The 25,780-nt window shown below is 54.8% G+C and overlaps 1 protein-coding gene across 2 annotated transcripts in view; it reads right to left on the bottom strand.

The window, feature by feature from the left end:
• STAG2 (STAG2 cohesin complex component) overlaps positions 1–25,780 on the bottom strand; it is a 1,427,207-nt gene that overhangs the window by 47,044 nt on the left and 1,354,383 nt on the right. For both annotated transcript variants that reach the window (XM_085608133.1, XM_085608134.1), the window contains exon 35: positions 5,046–5,123. In XM_085608133.1, coding sequence (XP_085464259.1) covers positions 5,046–5,123 — 78 coding nt within the window. The remainder of the gene's footprint in view (positions 1–5,045; positions 5,124–25,780) is intronic.

Raw genomic sequence — 25,780 nt, 5'->3', positions numbered from 1 at the left:
AGAGTGAGAAGTGTGTGAGAGAGTGTGTGTGAGAGTGTGTGAGAGAGTGTGTGTGAGAGAGAGAGTGTGTGAGAGTGTGAGAGAGAGTGTGTGAGAGAGAGAGAGTGTGTGAGAGAGAGTGTGTGTGAGAGAGAGAGTGTGAGAGAGAGAGTGAGAGAGAGTGTGAGAGAGTGAGAGAGAGTGTGAGAGAGAGTGTGAGAGAGAGTGTGAGAGAGAGTGTGAGAGAGAGTGTGAGAGAGTGTGAGAGAGTGTGAGAGAGTGTGAGAGAGAGAGAGTGTGAGAGAGTGTGAGAGAGAGAGAGTGTGAGAGAGTGTGAGAGAGTGTGAGAGTGTGAGAGAGAGTGTGAGAGAGAGTGTGAGAGAGTGTGAGAGAGAGTGTGAGGAGAGAGAGAGTGTGTGAGAGAGTGTGTGAGAGAGAATGTGTGAGAGAGAGAGTGTGAGAGAGAGAGTGTGAGAGAGAGAGTGTGAGAGAGAATGTGTGAGAGAGAATGTGTGAGAGAGAGTGTGAGAGAGAGTGTGAGAGAGAGTGTGAGAGAGAGTGTGAGAGAGAGTGTGAGAGAGAGAGTGTGAGAGAGAGAGAGTGTGAGAGAGAGTGTGAGAGAGAGATGTGAGAGAGAGAGTGAGAGAGAGAGTGTGAGAGAGAGTGTGAGAGAGAGAGAGTGTGAGAGAGAGTGTGAGAAAGAGTGTGAGAGAGAGAGTGAGTGTGTGAGAGATAGTGTGAGAGAGAGAGAGAGAGAGAGAGTGAGAGAGAGAGAGAGAGAGACTGCAACCATAAACCACACAGCAAAGTGCCACAAGCCCGGAACAGAGGGGCAACAGCAATCCACCCCCAGACTACACAGTCAAGGAGGGCCAGAGCCTCTGAAAGGAGCAGGAGGCCAAATACAGGCAAAAGAACCCCCAGCGTAAAAGACTGCAAGGTGATCAGAAATTGTAACAAAGGGAAAAAAGCAAAAGCAGGCCTCTACACTGGAGAGACCCAGCTGGAGGGAAGTCTGACAGGCAGAAAATGAAAAGGACCCCCACAGAAGATAAGCCACCCAGAGGGAGGCTAGTTCAGAAAACCAAGCTGAGGGTCCTCGCAGAACGGGGAGGAAGGGTGGGTCGTGAAGGAATCTGCGGCTAGAATCGTCTCTACCAGATACATCGTTACCGAAAGTAAGTAACTCGTACATCTGATAGACACTACTAGCCGCAGATGCCTTAACGTAGAATAGATACCCTAGCCATACCCACACAGGAGGAGGGCCTGCGAGAGAGCCTCCCCACCAGGAGAGACTAGAGCCCCAGCAGGGGACATGGCTCAAGAAGGAAAGGGCCAGGATATCCAAGACCAACCAAGATAAAGAGAGCGCCCAACACCCCGCAGGAAGAGACAGCACCCCAAAAGCCTCAAGGAACGCAAGGACCACCTTGAAGCCAGTGAGGAGGGGGAGGAGGGGGAGGAGAAGGAGGGAGAGAGGAGGAGGAGGAGGAGGGGAGGAGGAGGAGGGGGAGGAGGAGGAGGAGGGGGAGGAGGAGGAGGGAGAGGAGGAAGAGGAGGAGGGAGAGGAGGGGGAGGAGGAGGAAGAGGAGGAAGATGAGGAGGGGGAGGAGGAGGAGGAGGAGGAGGAGGAGGAGGAGGAGGAGGAGGAGGAGGAGGAGGAGGAGGAGGAGGGGGATGGGGAGGAGGGGGATGGGGAGGAGGGGGAGGAGGAGGATGACAAAGCCCCACAAAAAACCTGAATGGCAGAATCCGCAGGGGCGTGGAACAGAGTGCCATCAAAGGGAAGGTCAACCAGCCGTTCCCTAATGTTCTCAGGGAAAACACTATCCCGTAGCCAGGCATGGCGACAAAGGGCCACCGAAGTAGCCATGGTACGACCAAGTACCTACGAAACGTCCAGAGCAGAGCGAAGAATAAGCACCGCCAGCTTCCGGCCATCCAACACATAGTGCCGCAGATCAACGCAGGCACCCTCCTGAGAAGCAGAAGACAGAAGGGACTCCGCCGAATCCCACAAGCAAGAAGTGGCCCTGGCCAACACACGAAGAGTGTTAAGGGCCCGCAAAGCAGCACTGGAGGAGGCGAATATGTTGCGCCCCCAGGAATCTAACCACCGGGCATCGCGTGACAGGGGAGACAACACCGATGGCAAGGAGGGAAAGGCAGTCTGTAATAGAGCCCCCCCCCCCCGGTAGAAGGGTGGAGAAAAAGACAGACAGGATCATGCGGAGCAGGACGGTGGCGGTGCAGAAGAGGCTGGGGCATCAGGTCCCCCGTGGCTGGACGCCCCCAGGCCCCCAAAATAGAATTGTGGAGCGCAGCCTCGAAGGGAAGATGCAGCTCCCGTCCAGCAGAGCCCTGATGGAGAACCTCCAGCAGATGATCCGTGGGGAAATGGGCAGCTGGATCGCCCATGCGCAAGAGTCCTGCAGCAGTGGAAACAGCCCGAGCGAAGGCAGCACTCGCCTCCGTAGTGCCCCGCGGCGGGGAAAGCGTGGGGGATGAGAGGGGCCCGGGGACACGCCCCGACCCCTAGCCGGCCCGTGTGGTGCCGCCAGGGCCAGCAGCCGCCGGCACCTGAGTGGCGTCACCTCGCCCTCGGACAAGGCCGCCGCCAGTCCGGAGGACCAAGGGGGACTCAAGGACACGCTCAGAGCCCCAGCAACCTCCTGCGACACCACAGGGACCCCCGCGGGGGTTTGTGGCAAGGCAGGGGCGCCGTGGTCCGAAAGACGGAACCCCGAAGGACGGCACCCCGACGGCACCACATCCTCCGAACCTGGATCTGAACCCTTCGCCGCCGGCGACGTCGCAGGAGTCCCCGCACGCAGCAAGGGGGTCAGCAGACGTCCCAGGAAGAGAAGGAGAAGAAGGAAGAGCCAAAGAGGCCTGCACGGCCACTGCATAGGCCGCCATCTGGGCTCTGGTAGCCCCCGCGCCAGGGAGCGGCGGATAGGGTGGCGACGCGCTTGGCCGCACCACCTGCGGAGAACCCACGCCCCCAACAGGCCGTGGACCGGGCCTTGGGGACAAACTGCAACACTTACCAACAGGTGAGTGACGCCCTTGCAGCCTGGGAGAAGGACAATTACGGAGACGGAAGCGGAGGGTCTTGAAGCCATCTGTGGGGGACATGCGTGCCAAAAGGAGTTTCATCCGTCGCTCCTGCCGGGACTTCGGCTTCATTTGCTGACACGCCTCACAATCTGTGGAGTTGTGGTGCTCCCCAAAACACCACATGCAGATGGGTTGAGGATCCATCGCGGACATCTGGCGCACACAAGACGAGCACGTCTTGAAGCCCGAAAGCATTCGCACACTGCTCCCAAGAAAACGCTCAAAGCGGGAAAAGAAGGACTGTAACAGGCCAGGCCAGGAACACAATCCGGATCCGCGCTGCACGCGGAAAAGAAAACTGACGTCAGCGTGCCGGGGTGGGGCTTATGTGACCTCGCTGACGTCACACCCGACGACGACGTCTGGGCGGAGTCGCGAGGTACCGCCCCCCGGTGCGTAGAGATGCTGGGCAAGAAAGTTTTTCTGGGTCCAGTCTCACGCCTAGGGATAATTCTATGTTAAGGAATCTGCGGCTAGTAGTCTCTATCGGATACCTGCAGATGATGACGCACCATCTCTCAAGAAGCATGCCTCCTCTTCTTCTTATGCTTTCTCTTGGAGTCATGCGACGTCGAAGATCTTGACTTCGAATTTTTATGATCCCTTTTTTCTTTTCTTGCCTTAGCCATATACAGCTCGGCCTCCCATTCCTTCAGATTCATCTTCCTGCAAGAAGGACACCCTTTGACGTCGTGGTCAGACGACAAGCACCAAAGACAGTCCTCATGAGGGTCAGTAATCGACATATGGCCCCCGCTTAAAGCCCGACTTCCTCGGGGCCGACATGCCAAAACAGAGAAATACAATAAAAATTACAATGTATCCAGACAAAAGTATGGAAAATCCCAGAAAAAAACGTTCGCGTCAACAGTGCGAAAAAAAGAGAACGGACGTCATTATGGCTCCAGTGACATCATGCGGAGCCGCGTGCGGAGCCATAGCATTGTGACGTCCTCGTCGGCATAAAGAGCTAGGAAAAATTTCTGCGGAATGCTGGCGCAGGGGATATTCATAAGGTGAGGAATCCACAGGCAGATTTATGTATCAGAAGAAGGGCCCAAGAGCATGGGTGGGAGGGCGTCCCAGCCAGTTTTGACATCACCATAAGTGCCGAGGGCAAAACCCATGAAGTTATACGTGCTGGGAGCAAAGCACAGAAAAGCATGGCATTGAATCCTCGAGTTAAAACTCCCCACTGAAGCAGACATTCCCTAGGGCCTCTGGCCCTCTTGAGGAATAGCTCATAGGTTTGTGGGCCATCCTGAGCAGAACCGCCATTGCTAGCCAGAAGGCCTTGTTCAATGTAAGGTTGACAGAAGGATTGGGAAATTCTGGTCTACTTTTTAGGCACTACCGGATGGCCTGATGGCGAGGAATAGGAGCTTGGAACTGCAGCAGGACTACGAACAGTCCTAGAAATTGGATCGCTTTGTCTAGGGAGAATAAAACAACCTCTTCATATGGCCATTTTTGTGTGAAGACCTCTCAAGATAATTTTACCTTGAAAGTGATTTAACTGAGTGAGGGAGCTAGCTGTAGGCTTTAGTCAAATGTACATACTGGTACCTAATATAATCTGGTGAAATGTCTGGAAGAGAAGTTGGAGCTGGCATTGTATGGTGTCATCTGGCAGCACTGGAAAGTCAGTTTTGGGGAACAGATTTCCAGATCAATTTGAATCCTGGAAGTAGTATTTATAAGGTGCAGAAACTGTGGGGAAAATGTGCCCATCAGAAGGATATTTTAAAATTAAGGTTAGAGAGCTGCAGCGCGAATGCTGAATAGATAAATTAATCTACACTATGACCGACAACCTGCAAACAAGACAGGGAGGCTAATTGAAAAGTTTGAAAGTAAAAAAAAAAAGTCCCATTCTGAAGAAAATCCCAGGCTGGCGCAATTATGCATGCACCATAATACATCATTAGAGTAAACAAACTTACCGACTCATCCATTATCGAACCCGGATCAAAGTAATCAGGTTTGAGTTCTGTTCTTTCTCTTCTGTTTTTTGATGGAGGCTAAAAGACAAATGCAAACATTTGTTAAGAAGAATACACAAACCACTGCAATAAATACAGAAATTCTTCAGTCAATTTGTTATTAAATAATATGAAAGTGTGCAAACTAATGGTCTTGGGATAAACAAATTATGCACTGCAGACATGCAACAAACTAATCAGGCCCAGGACTCCACATTGCCCTGCTTGGTGCAATACCACTTGACAGTGGTGTTATTGTGAGGACCTGAACCAGCCTCCTTGTGATGGACAGTAGTGAGGCGTTCAGCGTCAAGAGAAAGGCTTACACCTCAAACAAGTTCATGTGTAGGAAGGCTACCACCAGAGACCAGTCATCTAATCTGTACCGCACCCAGATAACTTGCTCAACCCAGCAGTGAAGTGTCTGCCACCACCATTAGCTCTGGGCAGGGAGAGGGGTCTTCTGCTGTTTGTTGTTGAGCAGCCAACACAGATTATCTTTTGCTCTGAAGCCTGGATGGAATTCGACAGGTTCCCTTGATACTGGGCCCACAGAGACTTCAGATCCCACTGTGGACCCTACAAATAGCAACTGGCAAAGACAAAGAGCAGGATAAAGGAGGGTAGTAGGCCAAGAAATCTCAGAGCCATCCTCAATAGAACCAAAGATTGAGGCTGAAACACCAGCATCATAGCAAAAATGCCCTGGACTAGTTGTTCAAGAGGAAAAGGCCAGAAAGTGCACCAGATCCAGGATGGCTCAGATGAAAGGAAGCTTCTGTGAAGGAGTCAGGTGTGACTTCAGCAGGTGAGTTGTGAAAGCAAACGAAGTAGGAGGGGCCCCTTCGTCTGGGGGCGGTCCACAATGGACTGTGACGAGCTCGCCTTCAACAGCCAGTCGTTGAGGTAAGAGAAGACTGTTAACTCTAGCCTCTGGAGGTATGCTGTGACAACAGCAATCATCGTTGTGAACACAAATGGCACAGGTGAGGCCAAAGGTATCATAGCAAACAAAGTGCTCATGGCCCACCTTGAACGGCAGGTAGCGCCTGTGGGCCTTCAGGATGTGGTTATAGAAAAAGTAATCCTAGAAGCCCAACGCCACCACAGAGTCACTTGGATCCAGGGGCAGATAGAACTTGAAGAAAACAAAGTAGGAAGTGGAGAGTCTGTGTTCTACACCAACACATGAGGTGGATTCAGCCTCCCCTTACAATTAATAATAAACAAAAAGATCCACCCAAGGAAGATTGCAATCAATGAAGTTAGATCATGGGTCAAATGTGTTTCCTACATTGGTGGGAAGCACATCGTGTTTCTTAAATACCTCTCACACACCAAAAGGGCCCTTGGTGTCATGCTTCATCATAGGGGTCTTCGCATCCCTCTACGGAACGCGGCGTGCTACTACCAACGAATACGTGGGAGCACTGATGTAATCGCTATGTGTGGTGTGTGAGGGGTGGTGAGAGGTAGGGTCAGGAGTGAATGGTAAGTGAATGTTAAAAAATACCTAGCACCATAGGAGTAAAAACATTTTAATAAGCCTTGGTGCCGGTATTATTAATAAGGTGCGAGTTGGAGGTGTGTTGTATTAATGTACAAAACCTCCTGCGTGTGTCAACATGTTTCGAAGCATGCTGCTTCTTCTTCAGGACGGGTACACAGATCCCTACCCTACTCACATGTATAATGTGACAATGTCAACAGTACCAGTATTATGTGTAGACTGGTGGAAAAAAAGTTACAAAAAATGGGACACAATGGAGCCGCGAGGGGGATGTTCATGCGAGGCAGTTACCTGGTATATAGTGCAATGTGCACAAGGTCCCTTTCGTTCTAAGGCTCATAATGCCATTGGCTTCTAAAACAACAAATTGAAACAAAGGAATTTCCTTTGTACTAATACTAATATTACTGAGACCATTGTGTCCCATTTTTTGTAACTTTTTTTCCACCAGTCTGCACATAATACTGGTACTGTTGACATTGTCACATCATACATGTGAGTAGGGTAGGGATCTGTGTACCCGTCCTAAAGAAGCAGCAGCACGCTTCGAAACATGTTGACACACGCAGGAGGTTTTGTACATTAATACAACACACCTCCAATTCACACCTTTTTAATAATACCGGCACCAAGGCTTATTACATTTTTTTTACTCCTATGGTGCTAGGTATTTAATATTCACTTACCATCCACTCCTGACCCTACCTCTCCCCACCCCTCACACACCACACATAGCGATTACATCAGTGCTCCCACGTATTCGTTGGTAGTAGCACGCCGCGTTCCGTAGAGGGTTGCGAAGACCCCTATGATGAAGTATGACACCAAAGGACATTTTGGTGTGTGAGGGGTATTTAAGAAACACGATGTGCTTCCCACCAATGTAGGAAACACTTGACCCATGATCTAACTTCATTGATTGCAATCTTCCTTGGGTGGATCTTTTTGTTTAATAACAGATAGAACTTGAGCCAGTGTGAGCACCTTAAATTTGTCCTTCTGTAGGAAGAAATTCAGGGGTTGAAGATTAACAGACTGTAAAGGCCTGTGCATTTTTGCCACCATTAAATAACAGGAATAACACCCAGTTCCGATCTTTGATGCCAGGACCACCTCTATGGCTCCTTTCCCCAAGAGCCTAAACTTCTTGCAGCAAAATAAACAAATGGTCCTCCAAAAGCCGGTCTGATGTAGGTAGAAGAGGTAGTGGGGATAGGAAGGGGGTGGAACGGAATGGCAAGGCATAACTCCATGGGAATATCTGCAGGACCCCCTCCCACCGTCGGATGTTATGGCTGGCCACCTGTGGAGAAAATGATTATTCCTGCCTCCCACAGGGAGGTTGTGATGCTAAGGACAAACTAAAGGGGCTTGGAAGACGCTGCCGGAGGGACCTTGAGACTGAAGTTTGTTATGCCTGCTGGCCTGGACGATGTCTGCGGTGCCTCTTGTGGGGATGGTTGGCCTCGACACTGTCTGAATGCCTCGAAAGGTGCAATTGTTACTGCGTGGTGGTGTGGAAAGACTGAGTTAGCATGCAATAGCTCTGAATCGCTCGAGGGCGGAGTGGGATTTTTTAGGCAAAGAGGCAAGACCCGTCAAAAGGCCTACCCATGAGTGATGCATGATCAGCAGCTGAGAGGCTTGTAGATCAAATTCACAGATATCACAGGGGCATATCTGCTCATGGAGATTTGTCTTCACATTTAATATAATGCACCCTGTCTTAGGGTTTAAGGCCTGCTGTAGCGGTGACATACACATAGTATATGCAATAATCATGGCACAGAGGAAGTGTACCATGTCATGTTTTCGAAATGGTTTGCAACATTTCATGCATCGTGCAATGGTAGGCTGTATGTGGTTTTAGTGTGGGTCCCTTTGGGAGGCCTAAAGCACAAGTTACTACTTGTGTAACGATATATCTGTAAGAGACATTAGTTAGTGATAGATTCCTTACCTTAGAATATTCCCCAGGTGTCAGTCTGGATCCGGAAAGTTTTCTGCTTAGCAGTGCCCCTGCGCACCAGTAGGTGGCGCCATGTGGCTTTGCGCCCGTAACTGGTGTTGTGCGTGCCGGAATGACGTCACGGAGGCTACCTAGGCACCAACCATGCACGCTGACGTCAGTTCTGTACACAACTGTCCGCGCCGAAAAACAGAGCCATGCAAGAAACTGACCTTTGGTGCATAAAACTAGGGCCCTAAAGAACAAGTTACTTACCTTCGGTAACGCTTTTTCTGGTGGATACAGTATCTGCCTGTGGATTCCTCACCTTGTGAATATCCCCTGCGCCAGCATTCCATGGAACCTTTCTTTCCCAGCACTCCACGTCGACGTGGGCGACGTCACAATGCGCCGGCTCCGCTCGCGACTCCGATCGACGTCACCGGAGCCATAAGAAGCCCACGTCGGCGTGATGACGTCAGTTCCGCCCCTTTTTTCCGTGCTTTCGAGGCACATGGACGGACTGACAGCAATATACATACAGAGTATACACAGTACACAATATGCAAAGCAACACACACAGTGTGGAGAATAAATAAAAAGGCAAAAGAAAGACATAATGCCTCTGACAGTAATAATACATCTTGAAATACCATCATTAGACTAGTAGATTGAAACATCATTAACAGGACATTAGGTATAGAAGGATCGACAACGGGGAGGCGGGTGGGCCAGTGAGGAATCCACAGGCAGATACTGTATCCACCAGAAAAAGCGTTACCGAAGGTAAGTAACTTGTTCTTCTGATGGATACATCTGCCAGTGGATTCCTCACCTTGTGAATAGATTCCACAGCAGTCCCCACTCCCGGAGGAGGGTGTCCACCTTCCTATACCAAAAAATCCTGCAAGACAGAGCGCGCAAAGTGGCCCTCCCTCCTCATCTCAGAGTCCAAGCAATAATGCTTTGCAAAAGTATGGAGGGAGGCCAAAGTCGCGGCTTTACAAATATCTGCCACGGGAACACCCCGGGCCAGAGCAGATGTTGAAGACTTAGCTCTAGTAGAGTGAGCACGAATACCCTCAGGAGGAGTCTTACCAGCCAGGGCGTAGCAGATCTTGATGGTAGTATTATCCATCTCGACAGCGTGCGCTTGTGCACCGCTTTACCTTTAGAACGACCAACGTAGCCCATAAAAAGCTGGTCATCAAGACGAAAGTTCTTGATCCTGTCCAGATAAAAACTCATAGCCCTCTTCGGGTCAAGGCGATGGAGTCTTTCCTCTTCTTTGGAAGGATGAGGGGGTGGATAGAAAACAGGGAGGGTAATAGACTGCCCCAAATGAAATGAAGTGACAACTTTTGGTAAGAAAGCAGCCCTGGTCCTGAGAACCATCGGTTCAGCATGTACGGTAAGAAAAGGAGGTTTGGAACTTGGAGCTTGAAGCTCACTTACCCTCCTTGCCGAGGTTATGGCTACAAGAAAAACAACCTTAAAGGACAACAGCCTCAAAGGACAACTATGTAGAGGCTCAAAAGGGGACCCCATTAGAAAGGTTAAAACAAGATTAAGGTCCCACTGAGGCATTACAAATGGAGTGGGAGGAAACATGTTTGTAAGGCCCTTGATGAACCTCAGAACAACCGGAGATTTAAACAGTGAAGGTTGATCTGGGAGGCACAGAAATGCCGATAAGGCTGAAAGGTAAACCTTGACCGTGGCCACAGCAAAGCCCTGCTGAGCCAAGGAAAGAGCAAACTGGAGCACATTGAAAAGATGAGCCTTTAAAGGGTCAATGGATCTCTCTCCACACCATCTTACAAATTTTGACCACCTGTAGGAGTAAATGGACTTGGTGGAGTGTCGCCTGACCGATAAAATAACGTCCACCACATCAGGTGGGAGAGAGAATGAATTCAGATTGTCCCGTTCAATCTCCAGGCATGAAGGTGTAAGCTCTGGAGGTGGGGGTGTAGAACCTGCCCCTCCGACTGCGAGAGGAGGTCTGCCCTCAGAGGGAGACGGAGCAGAATCTTCCTCAGAACCCGAGGAATCAAGGGTATGGGAGGAAACGCGTAAAGGAGTCGTGAACCCCAACTCAACTGAAACACGTCCCCCAACGCCCCCTGCATCGGATACTGGAGACTGCAGAATGACAGGCAGTGCGCGTTCTCGAAAGTGGCAAACAGATCCACCCGAGGAGTTCCCCACGTCCGAAAGACGTGACGAACTACCTCCGGATGGAGCCTCCACTCGTGGTCGGGGGAGAACTGCCGACTGAGACTGTCCGCACGCACATTCAGCACCCCGGCCAGATGATTTGCCATCAGACAAATCTGATGGTCCTGAGCCCAGGACCATAGACGTAAAGCCTCTCTGCAAAGACAAAGAGACCCCACTCCTCCCTGCTTGTTGACATACCACATCGCGGTCGTGTTGTCTGTCAGGACTTGAATCGACTGACCGCGAAGGGAAGGGAGGAAGGCCTTGAGCGCCAAACGAATCGCCCGCAATTCCAGAAGGTTGATGTGAAGCAACCTTTCCCCTGGAGACCAAAGACCTTTGATCTCCAGGACCCCCAGATGCGCACCCCACCCTAAAGTGGATGCATCCGTTATCACTGTGGCCACCGATGGAGGTAGATGGAAGGGCTTTCCTTGGGACAGATTGCGCTCCACCAAGACCGATCCGCTGCAGCTTCTCTGGAGATCCTGATCGACTCCCCGAGATCCCCGTTGTGCTGATACCACTGCTTGCGGAGGCACCACTGGAGCGCCCTCATGTGCCAGCGTGCTTGGTTGACCAACAGAATGCAGGAAGCGAACAGACCGAGCAGGCGAAGGACCTTCAGAACTGGAGCAACCGCTCCATTGTGGAATAAAGGGACCATCTCCTGAATGTCGAGAATCCTTTGAGGAGGAGGGAATGCTTGACACAGTAGTGTCCAGTACCGCCCCTATGAACAGGTTGCGGTGAGAGGGCACCAGGTGAGATTTGGGCACATTGATCGAAAAACCCAAGTCGAATAACAGCTGAGATGTTACCTGCAGATGACGCTGCACCATCTCTGGGGACTCTGCCTTCAGAAGCCAGTCGTCCAGGTAGGGGAAAACCGGAATCCCCGACCTCCTGAGATGAGCAGCCACCACTGCCATCACCTTCGTGAAGACCCGAGGTGCGGAAGTAAGACCAAATGGGAGGACCACAAACTGGTAGTGTTGCGACCCAACCGTAAAACGGAGATACTTCCTGTGCGACTTCAGGATTGGGACATGAAAGTACGCGTCCTGCAAGTCGAGCGACACCATCCAGTCTCCTTGCTGCAACGCTTGAAGAACCTGCGCAAGGGTCAGCATCTTGAATTTCTCCTGCTTCAGGTAAAAATTCAAGATTCTGAGGTCCAGGATTGGACGCAATCTGCCGTCCTTTTTGGGAATCAGGTAATACCGGGAGTAGCATCCCTGACCCCTTTCCTGCTCCGGAACCACCTCTATCGCACCCTTCTGAAGCAAGGCTAGAACTCCTTTCTGCAGGAGAAGCAGATGGTCTTCCGAGCAATAACCTTGGCAAGGAGGGTAAGGGGGAGGAAACTACCGAAAGGGAAGGGCGTACCCAGTCTCTACGAGGTTCAAAACCCAAAGGTCTGTTGTAACAGATTTCCAACCCCGTAGAAAGTAGGACACCTGACCACCCACAGGTCTTACATGATCCGGGATGGGGGATCTAGGGCTGCTTCCCTGAAGCTTCATTGGGAGCAGAAGAAAAGGAGGAAGAAGAGGGGTTGCGCCCAGAACCTCTCCGACCCTTTTGTCTCCCTCTATAGGACTTATAGAGGGGATTCTGCTGCTGCTGTTGGGGCTGCCGGTAAGAGCGAAAAAACGATCTTCCAAAACCCCTAAATTTTCGAAAAGACGAACCCCTAGTTGGAGCTTGCAGTCCCAAGGATTTCGCAGTCAACCTGCTGTCTTTAAATCGCTGCAGGGCAGAGTCTGCCTTTTCCCCAAACAGCTTCTGTCCGTCGAATGGCAGATCAACCAGCGTAGCTTGCACATCAGCTGAGAACCCAGAGGTACGGAGCCAAGCCTGCCTCCTTGCGGCAACAGATGACCCCATGATCCTTGCCACAGAGTTCGCAGTATCCAACCCTGATTGGATAACTTGTCTGGCAGCCGCCTGAGTGTCTGCCACAACCTCCAAAAAGGACGACTTATCCCCCTCAGGCAACTTAGGGGCCAAAGACTTAATGGAGTCCATTAGCGCATGCACATAACGCCCCAACAGGCATGTAGCATTAGTTGATTTTAACGCCATACTTCCAGTGGAAAAGGTCTTTTTGGCTGCCTGATCAACCTTTTCAGATTCCCTGTCAGCCGGAGACTGAGGAAAGGCACCCGAAGCATGCTTGGAACATGAAGCCTGCACAACCAAGCTGTCCGGAGATGGATGAGTTGACAAGAAGTCAGGATCCCCTGGTGCAACCTTGTACCTTCTTGCCACCTGCCTACACATCGCCGGAGATGAAAGGGGTTTCTTACACACCTCCAAGACCAGCTCCAAGATGGCCTCATTGAAAGGCAACAAAGGCTCTGATGTTGATGATGGAGAATGCAACACTTCTGTAAGCAAGTTGGATTTGTACTCCACAGAAGGCAGCTGCAAATCCAAAAGTTCTGCCGCCTTTTTGATCACTACATGATAGGGAGCCAATTCCTGAGGTGGAGAAGACCTGGCAGATGCATGCTCCCACTCTGGGGTTGTATCCAAACCACTAGCTTCATCAATGCCTTCAAATTCATCTGAGGAAGAGTCAACCTCACCTTCTTCCACATCTGTACGATATCTCCTTCCCTCAAACACCTCTGGGCCTCCCTCCTCGACCGGATCCGGGGAGCCGGCGTCGACGTCGTACGCGGCGTCGGAGGAGCCAAAGGTACCGGAGTCCGCGGCGCCATAGGTGGAGTCGGCGGCGCCGGACGCGGCGCCGATGGAGTCGGCCTCGGTGTCGAGGAAGGCTCCGAAGTCCGCTGGTCCTTCCGAGGTCGAATCGGATCCCCAGACTGCGCCGGAAACTGCCAAGATGGGGCCATCGGCATAAGGGGGCCTGAGCATACTGCTGCGGCACCCCTAGTGTAAATGCCATCGGACCCACGGGACCAGTTGGTGCTCCGGATGGGTAGGCCGCCCTATTAAAAATGCCATACATAGCATTTAAGAAATTGGTAGAATCTGTACCTGGAGCCGGGAACTGAGGAAAAGGAACAGACCCTGTATCCCCTTGTGGAGTCACCGGCGTCGACTCCGCAGTATCTTCAACCGGAGCCTCAGACTCTTCAGGCACCGGAACAGACGACTCCTGCTCATCTTCATGCATGGAAGCATCCGACTCCACTCGAACCGGAGTCGACTCCTTAGACGTATCCGATGACCACGTCGGGGACTGAACCGGAGACTGCTTCTTCGAAGGAGAACACCTCGGTGACTTCAAAGGTGAAGGAGAAGGAGACAAGCATTTGCTCCGGCGTCGAAGGGGCGAAGCCGACCTCGACTTTCTGGACCTCGAGGACCAACGTCGAGAAGAACGTTTCCTCTTCTTGTGGTGCTTCTTCGACCTCGATGACTTCGAAGTCGATGACCCCCTCTTCGACTTCTCCTTTTTCCTTCCTCTCTTCTCCTCACCGATCCTCTTCATGAAGAGCTTAGTCTTCCTCTCCTTGAGTGCCTTCGGGTTCATGCTTCTACAGCATCCGCACTCCTCCATATCATGCTCCGAAGAGAGGCACCATAAACAGTTCTGGTGTGGATCCGTCATCGACATTAGACCTCCACATTCCCTACAGGGCTTAAATCCCGACTTTCTAGTCTAAGACATACTCGAATTAACAGACTAACACGGCTAAACTACAAAGTAGCCAACGAGCACTGGAAAAAAACCGTTGCGCAAAGGCGCGGAAAAAAGGGAACTGACGTCATCACGCCGGCGTGGGCTTCTTATGGCTCCGGTGACGTCGATCGGAGTCGCGAGCTGAGCCGGCGCATTGTGACGTCGCCCACGTCGACGTGGAGTGCTGGGAAAGAAAAGTTCCCTGGAATGCTGGCGCAGGGGATATTCACAAGGTGAGGAATCCACTGGCAGATGTATCCATCAGAAAGGGGATGACCTTAACCCTAGTAATCAGTTCGCGGAACGGGGAGGATGGGTGGGGCAGTAAGGAATCTATCACTAACTAATGTCTCTTACAGATGAACAAGTTACTTACCTTCGGTAACGATGTATCTGTAAGAAACATTAGTTAGTTAGATTCCTCACCTTAGAATATCCCCAGGCGACAGACTGGATCCGGAAGATTTTTCGTCAGCAATACCCCTTGCACGTCGCTAGGCGTCGTCTGCGGCTCCGCGTCCGTCGTCGGGCGCCGGAATGACGTCGGAGTATTTAGACGCCGCCCTCGCGCGCTGACGTCAGTTCTTGTACATAGCTTTCCGCGCCAGGAACGCAGAGCCATGCAAAGACCGACACTGATGCCAAAAAGAAAATCTAGGGGCCTGAAAAGGATAACCTTAACCCTAGATGTCAGTTCGCAGAACGGGGAGGATTGGTGGGTCGGTGAGGAATCTAACTAACTAATGTTTCTTACAGATACATCGTTACCGAAGGTAAGTAACTTGTTCATCTGAAAGAAACATGTTAGTTAGATTCCTCACCTTAGAATAGATACCCAAGCAATACCATCCCCGGTGGTGGGTCTGCGAACCAAGATCACACCAGAAAGTCCTGGAGGACAGAACGGCCAAAGAAGCCATCCCTCCGGACTTGGCTGTCAAGGCAATAATGCCTGGCAAACGTGTGTAGCGAAGCCCACGTCGCCGCCTGACAGATGTCCTGCAAAGGGACTCCCCGCCCCAAAGCAGTAGTAGCCGCCGTGGCCCGAGTAGAAGAACAAGTTACTTACCTTCGGTAACGATGTATCTGTAAGAAACATTAGTTAGTTAGATTCCTCACCTTAGAATATCCCCAGGCGTCAGACTGGATCCGGAAGATTTTTCGTCAGCAATACCCCTTGCGCGTCGCTAGGCGTCGTCTGCGGCTCCGCGTCCGTCGTCGGCGTCGTGCGCCGGGATGACGTCGGAGTACTTAGACGCCGCCCTCGCGCCCTGACGTCAGTTCTTGTACATAGCCTTCCGCGCCAGGAACGCAGAGCCATGCAAAGACCGACACTGGTGCCAAAAATAAAATCTAGGGGCCTGAAAAGGATAACCTTAACCCTAGATGTCAGTTCGCAGAACGGGGAGGATGGGAGGGTCGGTGAGGAATCTAACTAACTAATGTTTCTTACAGATACATCGTTACCGAAGGTAAGTAACTTGTTCATCTGAAAGAAACACGTTAGTTAGATTCCTCACCTTAGAATAGATACCCAAGCAATACCATCCCCGGTGGTGGGTCTGCGAACCAAGATCACACCAGAAAGTCCTGGAGGACAGAACGGCCAAAGAAGCCATCCCTCCGGACTTGGCTGTCAAGGCAATAATGCCTGGCAAACGTGTGTAGCGAAGCCCACGTCGCCGCCTGACAGATGTCCTGCAAAGGGACTCCCCGTCCCAAGGCAGTAGTAGCCGCAGTGGCCCGAGTAGAATGGGCGCGCAGCCCAACAGGAGGGTCTTTTTTAGCCAAGGAATAGCAAAGTTTTATACACAAAACGACCCACCGAGAGATGGTCCGTTTGTGCACAGCTTTCCCCTTCTTAGCGCCCACGTACCCAACAAAAAGCTGGTCGTCCACCCGGAACTGTTTTGTGCGGTCCAGATAAAAGGAGAGCGCACGTTTTGGGTCCAGACGGTGGAGCCTCTCTTCCTCTTTGGAAGGATGCGGAGGCGGAAAGAAGGTGGGCAAGGTGACAGACTGCCCAAGGTGAAAAGGAGTCACCACTTTAGGAAGAAAGGAGGGACGAGGCCGAAGGACAACCTTGTCCGGATGAGCAGATAGAAAAGGAGGCTTTGAAGATAAAGCCTGGAGCTCACTCACCCGTCTAGCCGAGGTGATGGCTACCAGAAAAGCAGTCTTAAGAGTCAGAAGACGAAGAGGGCAATTGTGAAGAGGCTCGAAGGGAGCGCACATCAGGAATGTCAAGACCAGATTCAAGTCCCACTGAGGCATTACAAAAGGGACAGGAGGGAACGTATGTGTAATGCCTTTGAGAAAGCGTGTAACCACAGGGGACTTGAAAAGAGAAGGCTGATCAGGAAGCCGCAAGAAGGCGGAGATGGCAGCAAGATAACCTTTCAGGGTGCCCAGGGCAGAGCCCTGCTGGGCCAGAGAAAGAAGGAAGAGGAGAACCTCAGAAAGAGGGGCGGAAAGGGGATCCACAGCCTTTGCTGTGCACCATGCCACAAATTTGTTCCACCGGCAGGCGTATACCGACTTTGTGGAGGGACGCCTGGCTGCCAGAATGATATCACAGACTTCAGGAGGCAAGTCAAATGGCATCAACTGCCGCCGCTCAATCTCCACGCATGGAGGTGGAGGCTGGACAGGTTCGGGTGGAGGACCGTCCCCTGCTGCTGCGACAGAAGATCCTCCCGAAGGGGCAGACGTATCGGGGGATCGGTCAACAGACTGAGTAGCTCGGGATACCAGTATCTTCGTGCCCAATCCGGAGCCACCAAGATGACTTGGGCCCGGTCGTGCCTGATCTTCTTCAGCACTCTGGGCAGAAGTGGTATAGGCGGAAAGGCGTACAACAGACCGCAACTCCACTCGTGACGAAAAGCGTCGCCGAGCGAGTGCCGCCTTGGAAATTCCAACGCGCAGAACTGCTGACATTGCGCGTTCTCTTCGGTGGCGAATAGATTTAACCAAGGCTCTCCCCACTGCTGAAAGAGGCCTTGCGCCACTTCGGAGTTCAGACGCCATTCGTGATCCATCATGCACCGGCGGCTGAGTTCGTCTGCTCTGGCGTTCAGAGAGCCCGCCAGATGTTGAACCACCAGGGTGACGCCCTGGTGTTCCAGCCATGTCCAGAGGCGCAGAGCCTCCTGACAAAGGGTCCACGACCCCACCCCGCCCTGTTTGTTGCAGTACCACATGGCGGTGGTGTTGTCCGTGAACACCTGCACGACACTTCCCCTGACAGAGGGAAGGAAGGCTTTCAGTGCAAGCCGGATCGCTCTCAACTCCAACAGGTTGATGTGGAGACGAGACTCCGCCGGAGACCAGAGGCCTCTGATCTCCGCCTCTCCCATATGGCCACCCCATCCCAGGAGGGACGCATCCGTCACTACGACATGCTCTGGTTGGGGAAGGGAGAGGCTCTTGCCCTTGACCCACTCGCGGTCCGTGAGCCACCACTGCAACTGCTGTGCAGTGCCCTCCGAGATCAAGACATGGTCGGACAGGTTGCCGTGATGCTGGGCCCACTGAAACTTCAGGTCCCACTGCAGAGCCCGCATGCGCCGCCTGGCGTGATGCACTAGTAGGATGCAGGAAGCCATCAGCCCCAGAAGCCGCAACACTAGCCTGACCGAACCCCGGCATATAGGCCGAAAGATGGGAATCAGGGCCCGTATATCCCGGACCCGCTGTTCCGGTGGATGGACCCGGAACTGCGCCGAATCGAGAACCGCTCCGATGAAGAGGAGCTTCTGAGAGGGACTCAAGTGTGACTTCGGCACGTTGATGGAAAACCCCAGCAAATGCAGGAGATCCGCCGTAGTCTGGAGGTGGGAGACGACTGCCTGGGGCGAGCCCGCCTTCAACAACCAGTCGTCGAGATAGGGGAAGACTGGAACCCCTGATCTGCGCAGATGAGCTGCGACCACCGCCATCACTTTCGTGAACACCCGAGGGGCACTGGTGAGGCCGAAGGGGAGCACGGTAAACTGAAAGTGCTCTTGGCCCACCGTGAACCGCAGGTAACGCCGGTGGGCCGGCAGGACGGGGATATGGAAATATGCGTCCTGCAAGTCCAACGCTACCATCCAGTCTCCAGGGTCTAGGGCAGCTAAAACCTGAGCCAACGTGAGCATCTTGAACCTTTCCTTTCGGAGGAAGGCATTGACGTTCCGGAGGTCCAAGATAGGGCGTAGGCCCCCTTTGCCCTTCTTGGGAACCAGAAAGTAGTGGGAATAACAATCACGACCTACTTCTGGACTCGGAACGCGCTCGACGGCCCCCTTGGCCAAGAGAGCCGAAACTTCCTCGCGGAGAAGATGCAAATGATCCCCCGAGATACGGTGGTGCTGCGGTGGCATGGCTGGAGGGGTCGTCTCGAAGGGGAGGGAGTAGCCCCTTCGGACGATTTGCAGCACCCACCTGTCCGATGTTATGGACCGCCAGTGGAGCAGGTGATGGCGAACTCTGCCGCCCACTGGCGTGGTATGGGCCTGAAAGCTCGGACTAGGAGGGCTTTGAGGCGGATGCTGCAGGGGTGGAAGTGGGCTGACCACGTCGGCCTCCATTTCCGCCACGGCGGAAGCCACGTCCGCGACCGCGCGCAGGTTGGTTCTGCGGCTGGTGGCTTTGCGGACGTGAGGAGGCGCCCCTTCCTTGGCCACGAAAGGGTCGAAAAGCGGAGGTGTGCGCCCGCGGAGCCGAGAGGCCCAAGGACATGGCCGTAGCCCGGGAGTCCTTAAAGCGGTTCAGCGCACTGTCCGCCTTCTCACCAAACAGGCGAGTGCCATCAAAGGGCATGTCCATGAGGGTGGTCTGGACATCCCCGGAAAATGACGTGGACCGCATCCAGGCGTGGCGGCGGAGCGCCACCGTGGTCGAAATCGCCCGACCCAGCGAGTCCGTGGTGTCAAGCCCACATCGTATGGCGTGCCGTGCTGCCTCCCTCCCATCGGCCAAAGCCTGGGTAAGACGCGTCCGGACCTCCTCCGGACACAGGGGCAGCACGTCCTCCACCGTATCCCACAGGGAATGGGAATAACGGTCCAAGAGACAGGCGGTATTTAAGGACTGCAGGCCCAAACTAAGGGACGAAAACAGTTTCTTGCCAAACTGCTCGAGTCTCTTGGAATCCCGATCCGGCGGAGCGGTCGGGAAGGAGGATTGGGAGGTAGAGGCCTGGATAACCAGACTCTCGGGGGTGGGGTGTTGGGACAGGAAACTGGGGTCGCCCGGAGCAGGGCGGTGGCGCCTGGCAACGTTCCTATCCACAGGAGGAACTGTGGAGGGCTTGGACCAGGTGCCCTGCAGAACGTCAGTGAGGGCCTCGTTGAACGGCAGCAGAGGCTCAGTGGAGCTTGCTGAGGTTTGAAGCACCTCAGTGAGGATGTTAGTCCTCACAGCCACGGCAGGCAACTCGAGCCCAAGGGCCTCGGCCGCCTTGCGCAGCACCACAGAAAATGCTGCACCCTCCTCCGAAGCCACGGTCGGAGGAGAAGTGAATCCAGTGTCTGGCGAGGTGTCCAGCCCACTGGCCTCCCCCAGTTCATCTGCCCAGTCCTGAGAAAGCTGTGACTGAACAGCCAGAGGGTCCTCGAACCCCTCCCAGTCGCCCCCTTCTTCCGATTCCTGATAAACAGGAGGAATGATCGGAACCGGACTGTAGAGATGGTAGGACTCAAGCGGCGTCGGATGTGGCGTCGGCGGACGCCGTGCCGGCGTCGGGTCCGGATGAGGGCTAAACTGGGGTGTCGGCGTCACAGGCGTCGGCGGCGCCGGTGACGGCGTCGGTGGTTCAGGCGTCGGCGCCGGTGGAGGAGTGACTGGGGCCCAGGCAAGGGCCCCGCGGGGACCTGCGGCGTCGAGACCGGAGTAGTCGACGGCGCCGGGGCCGGAGCCGCCGGCACGCGAGGTCGCCCAGTCGAGTCCGCGGGGCCCGAAGGCGCGCCAGCGGGCGTCGACGGCGGGGCCAGGCTCCGCATGGCCGAGAGGAAGGCACTGATCTCCGCCGGCGCCGCGTCAGCCCCAGGGACCGGAAGGTATGGGGGCGGACGCGGCACCTGCGGCTCCGCCGGAGCCGCGGGGGTGGAACCACCCTGACCCTCGGCCGAGTCGCGCGACCGGCGAGGGGAGTCCGAAGAGCGATGTCGCCTCTTGGACTTCTTTGAGCGTTTGGACTTACCCGACGACTTGGAGCCGGACGAGCGATGGCGTCGGCTAGGGCTCCGCGAGCGATCCTTGGACCTCCTCCTGGACCGGGATCGCGCACGACGCGGAGCCGAGTGGCGAAGCTCGAGAAGCTTGCGGGACCGCTCCCGCCTAGCCTTCGAAGTCAGGGCCTGACAGTCGTTGCACGACTCCGCGTCGTGGTCGGGGCCTAAGCAGTAGAGGCACCGGCGGTGGTGATCGGTCACCGACATCAGTCGATGACAATCCTCGCAAGCCTTGAACCCAGGCATCCTACCGGCACCAGATGTCGACAGACAAGGATCAAAAATGATCAAAAAAGATTTAGTCAAAAAAGACTAAAAGGGGTAGCTCTCCCGGATCTGCGCTTACTGGCGCGGAAAAAAGAAGAACTGACGTCAGCGCGCGAGGGCGGCGTCTAAGTACTCCGACGACGTCATCCCGGCGCACGACGCCGACGACGGACGCGGAGCCGCAGACGACGCCTAGCGACGCGCAAGGGGTATTGCTGACGAAAAATCTTCCGGATCCAGTCTGACGCCTGGGGATATTCTAAGGTGAGGAATCTAACTAACGTGTTTCTTTCAGATTGGGCTCGCAGCCCAACAGGAGGGTCCTTTTTTGCCAAGGAGTAACAAATTTTGATGCACAAAACGACCCACCGAGAGATGGTCCGTTTGTGCACAGCTTTCCCCTTCTTAGCACCCACGTATCCAACGAAAAGTTGGTCGTCCACCCGGAACTGCTTTGTGCGGTCCAGATAAAAGGAGAGCGCACGTTTTGGGTCCAGACGGTGGAGCCTTACTTCCTCTTTGGAAGGATGCGAAGGCGGAAAGAAGGTGGGCAAGGTGACAGACTGGCCAAGATGAAAAGGGGTCACCACTTTCGGAAGAAAGGAGGGACGAGGCCGAAGGACAACCTTGTCCGATGAACAGAGAGAAAAGGAGGCTTTGATGATAAAGCCTGGAGCTCACTCACCCGTCTAGCCGAGGTGATGGCTACCAGAAAAGCAGTCTTAAGCGTCAGCAGACGAAGAGGACAATTATGAAGAGGCTCAAAGGGAGCGCACATTACAAATGTGAGAACAAGATTCAAGTCCCACTGAGGCCTTACAAAAGGGACAGGAGGGAACGTGTGAGTAATGCCTTTTAGAAAGCGTGTAACTACAGGGGACTTGAAAAGAGAAGGCTGATCAGGAAGCCGCAAGAAGGCAGAGATGGCAGCAAGATAACCTTTCAAGGTGCACAGGGTAGAGCCCTGCCGGGCCAAAGAAAGAAGAAAGAGGAGAACCTCAGAAAGAGGGGCGGAAAGGGGATCCACAGCCTTTGCTGTGCACCATGCCACAAATTTGTTCCACCGGCAGGCGTATACCGTCTTTGTGGAGGGACGCCTGGCTGCCTGAATGATATCACAGACTTCAGGAGGCAAGTCAAATGGCATCAACTGCCGCCGCTCAATCTCCACGCATGGAGGTGGAGGCTGGACAGGTTCGGGTGTAGGACCGTCCCCTGCTGCTGCGACAGAAGATCCTCCCGAAGGGGCAGACGTATCGGAGGATCGGTCAACATACTGAGTAGCTCGGGATACCAGTGCCTTCGTGCCCAATCCGGAGCCACCAAGATGACTTGGGCCCGGTCGTGCCTGATCTTCTTCAGCACTCTGGGCAGAAGTGGTATAGGCGGAAAGGCGTACAACAGACCGCAACTCCACTCGTGACGAAAAGCGTCGCCGAGCGAGTGCCGCCTTGGAAATTCCAACGCGCAGAACTGCTGACATTGCGCCTTCTCTTCGGTGGCGAATAGATCTAACCAAGGCTCTCCCCACTGCTGAAAGAGACCTTGCGCCACTTCGGAGTTCAGACGCCATTCGTGATCCATCATGCACCGAAGGCTGAGTTCGTCTGCTCTGGCGTTCAGAGAGCCCGCCAGATGTTGAACCACCAGGGTGACGCCCTGGTGTTCCAGCCATGTCCAGAGGCGCAGAGCCTCCTGACAAAGGGTCCACGACCCCACCCCGCCCTGTTTGTTGCAATACCACATGGCGGTGGTGTTGTCCGTGAACACCTGCACGACACTTCCCCGGACAGAGGGAAGGAAGGCTTTCAGTGCAAGCCGGATCGCTCTCAACTCCAACAGGTTGATGTGGAGGCGAGACTCCGCCGGAGACCAGAGGCCTCTGATCTCCGCCTCTCCCATATGGCCACCCCATCCCAGGAGGGACGCATCCGTCACTACGACATGCTCCGGTTGGGGAAGGGAGAGGCTCTTGCCCTTGACCCAATCGCGGTCCGTGAGCCACCACTGCAACTGCTGTGCAGTGCCCTCCGAGATCAAGACATGGTCGGACAGGTTGCCGTGATGCTGGGCCCACTGAAACTTCAGGTCCCACTGCAGAGCCCGCATGCGCCGCCTGGCGTGATGCACTAGTAGGATGCAGGAGGCCATCAGCCCCAGAAGCCGCAACACTAGCCTGACCGAAACCCAGGATAGAGGCCGAAAGATGGGAATCACGGCCTGAATATCCTGGACCCGCTGTTCCGGTGGATAGACCCGGACCTGCGCCGAATCGAGAACCGCTCCGATGAAGGAGCTTCTGAGAGGGACTCAGGTGTGACTTCGGCACGTTGATGGAAAATCCCAGCAAATGCAGGAGATCCGCCGTAGTCTGGAGGTGGGAGACGATTGCCTGGGGCGAGCCCGCCTTCAACAACCAGTCGTCGAGATAGGGGAAGACTGGAACCCTGATCTGCGCAGATGAGCTGCGACCACCGCCATCACCTTCTTGAACACCCGAGGGGCACTGGTGAGGCCGAAGGGGAGCACGGTAAACTGAAAGTGCTCTTGACCCACCATGAACCGCAGGTAACGCCGGTGGGCTGGCAGGACGGGGATGTGGAAATATGCGTCCTGCAAGTCCAACGCCACCATCCAGTCTCCATGATCTAGGGCAGCTAGAACCTGAGCCAAAGTTAACATCTTGAACCTCTCCTTCCGGAGGAAGGTATTGACGTTCCGGAGGTCCAAGATAGGGCGTAGGCCCCCTTTGCCCTTCTTGGGAACCAGAAAGTAGTGGGAATAACAACCACGACCTACTTCTGGGCTCGGAACGCGCTCGAGGGCCCCCTTGGCCAAGAGGGCCGAAACTTCCTCGTGGAGAAGATTCAAATGATCCCCCGAGATACAGTGGTGCTGCGGTGGCATGGCTGGAGGGGTCGTCTCGAAGGGGAGGGAGTAGCCCCTTCGGACGATTTGCAGCACCCACCTGTCCGATGTGATGGACCGCCAGTGGAGCAGGTGATGGCGAACTCTGCCGCCCACTGGCGTGGAATGGGCCTAAAAGCTCGGACTAGGAAGGCTTTGAGGCGGATGCTGCCGGGGTGGATGTGGGCTGACCGCGTCGTCCTCCAGAACCGCCTCGGCAGAAACCACGTCCGCGCGCAGGTTGGTTCTGCGGCTGGTGGCTAGGCGCACGTGAGGAGGCACCCCTTCCTTGGCCACGAAAGGGGCGAAAGGCGGAAGTTTGCGACCGCGGGGCTGAGAGGCCCAAGGACTTGGCCGTAGCCCGGGAGTCCTTAAAGCGATTCAGCGCACTGTCCGCTTTCTCGCCGAAAAGGCGAGTGCCATCAAAGGGCATGTCCATGAGGGTGCTCTGGACATCGCCCGAAAAGGACGTGGACCGCAGCCAGGCGTGACGTCTAAGCGCCACCGAGGTAGAAATCGCCCTACCCAGCGAGTCCGTAGTGTCAAGCCCACATCGGATAGCATGTCGTGCTGCATCCCTCCCATCGGCCAGAGCCTGGGTAAGTCGTGTCTGGACCTCCTCCGGACACAGGGGCAGCACGTCCTCCACCGTATCCCACAGAGAGTGGGAATAACGGTCCAAGAGACAGGCGGTGTTCAAAGACCGCAGACCCAAACTAAGGGAGGAGAACAGCTTTTTGCCGAACTGTTCCAGTCTCTTGGAATCCCGGTCGGGAAGGAGGATTGGGAGGTAGAGGCCTGGATAACCAGGCTCTCGGGGTAGGGTGTTGGGACAGAAAACTAGGGTCGCCCGGAGCAGGGCGGTGGCGCCTGGCGACGTTCCTGTCCACAGGAGGAACTGTGGAGGGCTTGGACCAGGTGCCCTGCAGAACGTCAGTGAGGGCCTCATTGAATGGCAGCAGAGGCTCAGTGGAGCTTGCTGCAGACTGAAGCACCTCAGTGAGAACGTTAGTTCTCACAGCCACGGCAGGCAGCTCGAGCCCAAGGGCTGCGGCCGCCTTGCGCAGCACCACAGAGAAAGCAGCACCCTCCTCCGAAGCCACAGTCGGAGGAGAGATGAATCCAGTGTCTGGAGAGGTATCCAGACCACTGGCCTCCCCAGTTCATCTGCCCAGTCCTGTGACAGTTGAGCCTGAGCGGCCATAGGATCCTCGGATCCCTCCCATTCGCCCCCATCATCCGATTCCTGGAATGCAGGAGGAAGGATCGGAGCCGGGCGATAGACAAAATGTGTCTCCAGCGGCGCCGAACGCTGCGTCCATCGACGCCGCAACGGCGCCGGGCCCGGAGCTGGGCTGAACTGGGGCTCGACGCCGAGCGGAGTCGGCGTCGGAGGTGGTACCGGCGTCGACGCCGGCGGAGGAGGCGTGACGAGGTCGACCAGTGTCGGCAGGGACTCGGGAACGGGTCCCTCGGGCGCTTGCGGCGTCGAGGCCGGAGCCGTCGACGGCGCCGGGGCCGGAGCCGCCGGCAGGCAAGGTTGCCCAGTCGGGTCCGCGGGGCCCGAAGGCGCGCCAGCGGGCGTCGACGGCGGAGCCAGGTTCCTCATGGCCGAGAGGAAGGCACTGACTTCCGCCAGCGTCGCGTCAGTCCCAGGGACCGGTGGGTATGGGGACTTGCGCGGCGCCTGCGGCTCCGCTGGAGCCGCGGGGGTGGAACCACCCTGACCCTCGGCCGAGTCGCGCGACCGGCGAGGGGAGTCCGATGAGCGGTGTCGCCTCTTGGACTTCTTGGAGTGCTTCGACTTACCCGAAGACTTGGAGCCAGAAGATCGATGATGACGTCGGCTGCGGCGGCTCCGCGACCGATCCTTGGACCTCCTCCTGGACCGGGATCGAGAGGGGCGCGGAGCAGAGTGGCGAAGCTCGAGAAGCTTACGGGACCGCTCCCGTCTAGCCTTCGAGG

This window comes from Triturus cristatus, chromosome 5_2 (assembly GCF_964204655.1).
Source record: "Triturus cristatus chromosome 5_2, aTriCri1.1, whole genome shotgun sequence".
Taxonomy (NCBI): Eukaryota; Metazoa; Chordata; class Amphibia; order Caudata; family Salamandridae; genus Triturus; species Triturus cristatus.
This window is presented reverse-complemented; position numbering and strand designations above follow the sequence as displayed.